Consider the following 8,811-nt stretch of genomic DNA (forward strand, 5'->3'; position numbering starts at 1 on the left):
CTCAGGAGCCCCAAATCTATTTCTTCCTCTTGATGTGGGGGTCTGTAGCAGACCCCTACCACTAAATCTTTTTCTCCTTGCCCCCCATTTAGCCTAACCCACAGTCCTTCTACTTCCTCATCCTTTGATTCTGTCTTGATGAGGGTTGATGTATATTGCTCCTTAACATAGAGCGCAACCCCTCCCCCTTTTTTCCCCACCCTGTCCTTTCTGTACAATCTACAGCCCTCGATATGTACCGCCCAGTCATGGGATGAATCCCACCAGGTTTCCGTCAGCCCCACTAAGTCATAGGCGTTTAGTGCAACCAGGAGCGCTAGTTCATCCTGCTTGTTCCCCATGCTCCTAGCATTAGTATATAGGCACTTGAGCCCTGCGACTGGTGCCTTTGCTGCCCCCCCGCTCCAAGTCCCAAAGGGCTCTTTGTCTCTTACCTTCTCGTTCCTTACCTGTGCCGTATTGCTGTCCACCCCCTGTCTTTCATGTTCCCAAAGCTCTCTTTCTTCAGGCTGGGCTGTCCTTGTTGGTGCCACCTGGTTTGGTGGTCCACAGCTTCCCCCGCCCTCATCTTCCCCTCCCCCCGACAAGCCTAGTTTAAAGCCCGCCAGAGGAGATCCGCCAACCTGTAAGAAAACACACGCTTACCTTTGGGGGACAGGTGAAGCCCATCCCAGCTGAGCATGTCCCTCGTTGTAATGTGTGGGTCATTGTCCAGGAAGCCGAAGCCTGCCTCGAGACACCACTGCCGAAGCCACCAGTTGGTCTCTTGGATGCAGTTCTCATGCCGTCTGCCGCGTCCGTTCACCGGTAGGATGGAAGAGAATACCACCTGTGCACCGAATTCCCTCAGCACGCCGCCCAGAGCCTGGTAGTCCGCCATCAGGTGATCGGGGGTTCTCCTGGCTGCATCATTAGTACCCACATGGACAAGAACCATGGGGTAGTAATCGGTGGGCTTGATCCTGGCCTGGATTACCTCCGTCACATCCCGAATCTTAGCTCCAGGCAGGCAGTAGACCTCTCGTGCTGAAGGGTCCTGGCGACAAATGGGCCCTTCCGCACCTCTCAGGATGGAATCGCCTATGACAAGCACACGTCTCCTCCTCTTCTGGGTCCTCTCGGATCTCTTGATCTGTTTGGAGTGTGAAGAATGTGGCGTTTCTTCCTGCCCAAGGGTTTCCTCCTCCCTTTCCATCTCCTGCAGTCGCCAAGGCCTCGTACCTGTTCTCCAGTCAGACTGGAGAAGCTGGTACCTGCTCGCTGCGAGCTGCTCCGGTCCTGGCTGTGACCATCTGCCACTCTGCTGTGGAGGTCCTTCCCTGGGCTGCTTCTTCCTTGGGTGCCTGGTCCTGCAGGGAAAGGAAATAACTGTCAATTTCCTCCTCTGCCTCCCTGATCCCCCTCAGCCTGCTAACCTCCTCCCGGAGCTCCCTCACCTGTGCCTCCAGAGCCCTAAGCCGGGCACCTGCCGGACAGGTGTGGGGGCTCCCAATCTCTGCCCCCCCCGGCCCTGCTGGGGATCCCCCGCAGGCCATGAGGTAGGGGGACATCAGCTCCCCCATGGGCTCAGTCTGGGTGGAGGCCTCAGACCAGCCCCGGTTAGCCTTGTCCCCCCGGGCAGAGGCCCTAGCAGCACTCCTCGTAGACACCATTGTGAGGGAGCGGGGCCTGGGGCGGCCATGAACTCCCTAGCGCCCCCTACCGTCATGTTAGGGTGAACGTAGCACCCTCAGAATCTCGCCCGCCACGACTTTGATGATTAATATATAGTATGGAGGCTGCCTGTTTCCCTAGTGGACGGTACTGGTGTTCCTGTCCCTATTCCAGAAAGGGGTATCTATATGCGTCCCGCCTTAAGGGCTATGCGTGCCTCCAAACCTCCCCCTCAGCACGCCCCAAGCCTCACAGCTGTTCTGGGGGACGTTTGTATGGTCCCTCACCCCTCGGGTGCCCTCGCTCTCTCTCTCGGGCCCCTGGGCTCCTCGCCCACCTGGCGCCCCCTTGGGTCGGGCTCCTATCTCCAGCCCGCTCCCTGCGCCCTGGGCTTGTCTCACTGGCCTCCAGCTAATCGCTGGCGCCCCCTGGGTCCGGCTCACTAGTGCCGCCTAATACCGGCGCCCCCTGGGCCGGGCTCTCACCAGCGTCCAGCTAATCGCCAGCTCGCTCTCGCCGCCCTAGTCTCGGCGCCCTGGGGCCGGCTCGCTCTCGCCACCCTAGTCTCGGCGCCCTGGGGCCGGCTCGCTCTCGCCACCCTAGTCTCGGCGCCCTGGGGCCTCGCCGCCCTTGGGCCGGCTCGCTCTCGCCACCCTAGTCTCGGCGCCCTGGGGCCTCGCCGCCCTTGGGCCGGCTCGCTCTCGCCACTTATTCTGCCCCGCTCTGGGGCCTTGCCCTCTCTAGGGCCGACACCGCGCGCCCCGCGCTCTGTCTCCACCCCGCTCTGGGGCCTTGCCCTCTCTAGGGCCGACACCGCGCGCCCCGCACTAGGGGCACAGGCGCTCGCCGCCATGCCTGTCCCCTTGACCCTTCGCTGGGTCAGGTTGCCCCACCGGGCAACACCCCACCCTTATGGGCTGGGGTCTGCAACCTTGTACACCACGCCTCTCTGGCGCAATACGGTGCCTCCCTGGCACCGACAATAGTGCCCCTGGCACTGTGCCCCTACTGGGCACTGGGAACCCCCAAGCTGTTGGGGAGCCCCCGTGAGGCCTCCTCGCTCCCCTACAGCCTCACCCGGTCCTCCGGTGCAAACTGTAACATAACCTCAAGCCATCTGGCTGCAACATAAACACAGAGGCTCCATACACCTAACCATAACTCCAAGCCCTACCAGGGCTCTCAGTTCTACCTCCCTTCAGGGTGATCTTGTTCCCCGCATCATCGCAGCCGGTTAGTGTGGTAAGGCTGCGACCACCAACTCAGGCCACTCAGCTCGAACCGCAGAGCTCCTGCTCCTGCAGCAGCCAGAAGGGAACTGTGAGTCAGGCTCCGGCCTAAGCTGTTTATAAAGGCCTGGCCCTGCCCCCTTCTGGCCATGTGACCACCTGGTCGCCCTGGTAACCAGCACCTGAGCTGCCCAGGTGATTGGCAGCTCTGCCAATCACCCTCACAGTCACAGGGCACCTACGTGACTCCGTGACAAATGCCTTCCTGTAAGTATGTTGATGTATGGTGTCCTAACAAAAAGCCAACAGAAAAGGAAGCACTGGGAGAAGAGGGAAATAAAGCAGTGAAACCACTATGAAAAACACTCTGTAATCCTTATATTCTGCAAAAGATATGGGAGCCTGACAGTACTAGGTTTTGGATGTTTCCAGATCTACCACCACAGGTTCAATCTTCCTGGAGAGTTGATCATGAAACAGCTGGAGTTCCCAGAGACTGTAACAAACAAAACAAAAAAACCCCAAACCCCTCAATCAAAGTGGGAATCTTGTTTCCATGAAGCTGTGGTTAATGCAATACTATAACACTTTTATGCATTAAATTGGGTGTTTACTTCTCCCTCTGGACATGATAATGTCAAGCATTTGTGGAAGGGGGAATTACAGTATGTTTATTTATACATCCTAACTTATTGTAAATAGAAGAAACAATATTAGAAATAAGATAAAGTAGCAAATCCTATTTGGGGGCTGTGGTGACTTAGGATGCTACTTGTGGTTTATGCTATGACCAAAACCTTTAGTAAATTCCAGTGCTACAAACATAGAATTGGGTTTTTTTCCCCTGGGGATTTTTACATCTGAAAGCTAAACAATGAAAAAAAGTCATTGTTTCTAAAATACGATTTCCTGAAGTTTAACATTTAAAACCCTATTCAGGAATCTATCTGCTTGTTTGATTTTAAGGGGGCGTTGAGCATTTTTCTCACCCTCAATTTCCCTTTCATCTCTGATAGTCTTGTCTGTGTACATGCTAATTCTCACTGTGTTAGTTCACCTTCCACATCCAGAATGACTCCATAACTTTCTGGTCTCTTCTGTTCTCAGTTGCTTCTATATAAAGTATTTTCATGCAATTCTAGAAGCTCCTGCAATTAAATAATTTAAGAGGAACAGGATAGAGTGATAAAAAGTCAAAGGATTCCAATAACATCATGGTTGGGTTATGACCTTTCACTGTTGCCTGCAATCTACTTACTTTTTTCTTTGCTATTTAATTCCCTTTGGAAGTATAAAAAAAAGCATTGTTGTGCGATTGTGTACAGATCCAGCACAACAATAAAGCAGAGACAGTCATCCCCTCTCCCAAGCGAGACACACTTTATCTATTCTCAGTGCCATGCCATGTCATTTCCATCTCGCTGCTCAGACCAGGAATGCCATTAAGAAACAAGTCCTGTCTACTTGCTGCTCCTTTGTGTAAACCCAAGCCTGACAGAGTAGATTTCTTCAAGAGGTTATGAGAGAGGTCTCAGGGGTTCAAAGGACAGCCTGAGGGTGGAGCTGAGGTATGCATCTGGACCCTTGTTAGACATCTGTTCCCCTTAATTGTTGGCCACATGTGCATGGGTAGGACTGGTTTCCTGCTAGGCTGAGGCTGGGTGGTCATATGGACATAGTTGAAGTCCCAACCCTACAAATGCTTTGTTCTTCTGAGGAAGAAATCCAGTAACTTTCTGTGGAAAAAAAGAGACTGCAACAGAGTCAAAAATAGGAGTCATTACTTCCTGAGGAGCTAAAACTGACTGAGGTGCAACACGCCTTTGAGACAGGGAAAGGAATGAAGCTGAAAGCAACTATAGAAAATGTATACCCTCATACTCAGAATGCTGCTTCTAACTGTTTGATTTACAGCTACTTGCTTTGGTTACATAAAGCTCCCATTGCTTTTAGCCTTTCAGGGCTTACAGAGCTGCAGACTGGATTTCATGCTGCTTCAGCAAAAATTGTTAGCTCAGCTTCAAGAGCAAAATCTTCATTCCCCATGATAATGTGAATTTTGTCAGGAACACAATCTTTAGAGCCCAAGTTTAGGTGAAAGCACCGGTAGTCAGTAAATTGGTCTTTTAAGTTAAAAAAAACCCTTTGATATGGCCTCAAGGATAGACTAAACAGAATTTCGTAGTGAAGAAATTCACTGTTTACAAACACGAGGTAATGCACACAGAAAAGAAGCATGCTATTTGTATACACAGCTGTGTCCTAAAATAACTGTAATCACTCAGGCCAAAAAAAACCCAACAAAAAAACCCAAAAAACAGACCCCATCAAGCCAGTAGCAATAGCTTGGTATGCACCAGCAGTCAAAAGAAATTATGATGCAATAAGAACAGAAAATATCAGGACCAGTGCTCTACACCAGGGTTACTCAGCTGTTACTCGAAAGCCTCTGGAATCTCATCCAGGTGCCACTCCTCCCAGCACTCTGGTCACAGCAGTAGCCAGGCCCTTGTGCACCCTCCCTCCTCCAGCTTCCACTTCCTGTCCCCACTTCAGGGGTGCCAATTGTGCAGCAGGACAGTCTGCAGCTGGGGAACTAATGATGAAGCCAGGGTGATATCCATGCAGCATGCAGCCTGGGGGGAGCCCATGGCTTGTGCTGGCATGGTCCACCCAACATGCAGCCCCCTGCTGCTTAGAAGTTGAGCATGGGCAGCTCTGTTCTACACCACTCCACCACTACGCTTTTATATCTTGTCCTCCCTGCTTCCTCATCCTTTACTGCTCTGATCCTATCCAATGCCCCAGCTTGCCTCTCCTGTTCTTCTCCACTGTCCTACTTCAGCTCTGTCTCTCTGCCTATTCACCATACCACACCCTCCCTCCTATTCTCTCCCTCTACACAGACATTAAGCTCCTATTTCTCTCTCCCTTTAACTATTCAACCCCATTTGTCCTGTTCTCCACCCCCAGCTCTACCTATGATTCCCCATTTCTCTGCATGGCTCCTCCTTCTGTCTCATGCTGTTCAGCCACCAGTGCATGAACACCATGGGTAATGTCTACATTGCTAGTTAAGGTTGACCTTCTGGCTTTCCTCAAGAACATATGTGCTGACCATTATAAAGACAACCTGGGCAGCTGTCCAGTCTGACACCATGGCTTGAGAATATGATCATGTCTGTTCAGTGGCATTCCCAGCATATTTCTGGTTCTGGCACACACAAGTGGGAGTAGGCTTATCTGGAAGCTTTCTTCCAGACACTCACTGGAGACATGTCATCAGCAAACCTCTACAGCAGCAGTTCTCAACCCCATTTTTAGAGCCCATGTTGGACTCAAGGCCCCTTCCCCTTGGAAAATGTCAGCTCTTAGCTTTCATTTGTTTTTTTACTACAGAGAAATAACAGATCAATTCTTATGTTGCAAAGAATTCAGAGAGATCACAACAAGTCTGGATGTTTCTGACACTCTGAATTCCTATTTGAAATCTATGGGTTTATCTTGTGAATCATATGTAGGAATATGCACATCTAACAGTGTGAATATTGAGCATCAGCTCTTGGCACCATTAAAAAGTATCCTGCAGCACCCTGGCTGAGAATCACTGGTCTGAAAACCAAAGAAATCTCTCTTGATTCTTAGTTTGGTTCCTTGCATCACAGTTACTCTTGGCAATATGGGCAACAAGGGTATGGAAAGCAGTTCTATCAGTTGTTCCATCTTCAAGCTGAAGCATACTTAGTTCGGATGGAGTCTTAGAAATTTGCTGCAAATACCAAACACTCTAATGACCATATACAAATAGATTTTTTCACAGGTTCATAATGTGGCCAAATTTAACTGAGTGTCATAGGGATTGTAGGAGACAGCTCCCTGCTGAAGTCAACACTTACTCCAAAGCATTGAGGAACTAAAGCTTCTCCACAAAGTATTTGTAAGAGTTGTTTTTCTTCTTAAACTGTGGGTAAAACAAACTTTCTTTCCTCAGGTTTTAACTGAAAATTAGCCTGAACTAGAGGCCTGACATGGAAAATTTCAGTAGAAACATAAATGTGGTAAACTAAAGAGCAACTAAAAACAAGGTCTTAATGAACAATAAACTACTATGCAGTTGTTAGTTGTGCCCATCACGTGAGGTCACATGCATCCAAATACAACTTCATTTAATAGGGAAATCTCTGTTATTTCTTAGACAAAAAATAAACAAACAAACCTTTCAACCATCTGTAAATGGGAAACTTCAAAGTGCTATTTGAATATGGTATAGATCCACTGTAATCTACACCAGAAGATTAGTACACAATTTCTGTGTATATTTTTCACAAAGGTTTTTGAAAATAGTAAGACAATAGGAACCCAAGCTCCTTCCAAAATTATTTTAAAATACATTACTCTTATACAAATACCAAGAACACAGAAAATTGAAAAAGACTCTTTTTCTGAGTAGTATATTTCAGTTTTTCCTTGCAACAAGCATTTAGTAAATATTCCTGTTCCACTGTTAGAGACATTTCTTTGATGCATCATTAAATATGGCTTCATTATTGATCTGTTGTAACAATTTGGAATTTATCCATCCATTAGAAGCATTTATTTCACATAAAACATCCTAACTATGGTTGTTCTCATTATGCAAACAAATGACTAATCCTCCAGACTGTTACTTCAGTTCAAAAATGCATTTAGAGAATTTTAAAGACTTTCCCTGACATGTAAAAATTAACTATTGCAGTTCAAAGGCACAACTGTCTGAGCCCCCAAGGCCTAGAACAGACTCCCCACAGAGGTGGTGCAAGCACCTACTCTCGACACTTTTAAGAAACGTTTGGATGCTTACTTTGCTGGGATCCTTTGACCCTAGCTAACTTCCTGCCCCTTGGGCAGGGGGCTGGACCCAATGATCTTGTGAGGTCCCTTCCAACCCTAACGTCTATGGAATATATGAAACTATCTTAGCTGAAAAGGGATCAGTTCATCTACAGGGGCTCAGCTGTCTGTAATGCAGGGGTAGCATTAGGGCTGGAGGAAAGAAAAAAAAAGTGAAGAATAAGAAAAGTGTTAGCAGACTATAGGCCTCATAAGAATTCTACTGCCTAGGAAATATGCATTTATGAACAAGCTTGTCTATATATTGCCACTCTGATCTGCCTTCTAACTTCAAACTAGCACGGCTACCTACCTCTTTCTACCCACGCTCATCAGAATGAAGTCAACTACAATCAATCTACAGGTACGCTGAGATATCTTCTCTCTGACTGTACCTAAGCTTTGTGGAGAAAACACCCCCCAGTTTGTCTCTGCTGTAATGCAGCAGCCCAAGCCCAAGCCCTTCCCCTCTGGTTACAAACTCTGGCTGCTGGATTCACCTGGTCTCCTAGGTAACAGGGTTATAAATTCCACAGGGAGGGCAGAGCTCTCTCTGTCTTTGTTTAAGACTTACCACTGCTGCAGGTCATGTGACAGGTCCTCTCACCTGGGAAGGTGATGTCATTTGGAAACACCAATCAGCAACCAATGGCTTTGCTTTTGGTGGGAACTTTGTGATGAGGTCACAACAGTGGTATACAACAGCCCCTCTATGACGAAGTAGGGGGAGACATGTAGGGATATTTACACAGAAACTTGGACCTCTGCAGCTCTCTCAGGATATGGAAGTGAGTAAATTACCAGAAACTTAACTAAAAATGTAGTTTACAGTAATCTAGAAGTGGATCAAATGGCAATCAGGCCTGTTCTGTTTGTGTATTATTCTGTTGCTACTTCTCTGACTTGTACCCCTCTCCATGCCTACCCTCTCTACCCAATAAAGCTATCTACTATAGCAAGCTTTGTGGTACATGCTTGAGAGGGATCGGGCATGCTTTTATGCCCCCTTTGCTTGCCTACCTAAGGGAGGCTATTTCTGTGCTTCAGGTTAAAGGAAGCA

General features: G+C 48.4%; 1 protein-coding gene across 1 annotated transcript in view; it reads right to left on the bottom strand.

Annotated features, from left to right (window-relative positions):
• The window catches only part of LOC149863982 (uncharacterized), a 119,476-nt gene extending 111,348 nt beyond the window's left edge, over nt 1-8,128 (bottom strand). Inside the window, exons 1-2 of the mRNA XM_090049356.1 lie at nt 8,065-8,128; nt 646-1,349 (exon numbers count right to left, since the gene is read on the bottom strand). Of these exons, the coding sequence (XP_089905482.1) occupies nt 646-1,349; nt 8,065-8,084 (724 nt within the window). The 5' untranslated portion in view covers nt 8,085-8,128. The remainder of the gene's footprint in view (nt 1-645; nt 1,350-8,064) is intronic.
• Between the last annotated feature and the right edge of the window lie 683 nt (nt 8,129-8,811).

This window comes from Crocodylus siamensis, chromosome 5 (genome assembly GCF_052110815.1).
Source record: "Crocodylus siamensis isolate JL-2025a chromosome 5, ASM5211081v1, whole genome shotgun sequence".
Classification (NCBI taxonomy): domain Eukaryota; kingdom Metazoa; phylum Chordata; order Crocodylia; family Crocodylidae; genus Crocodylus; species Crocodylus siamensis.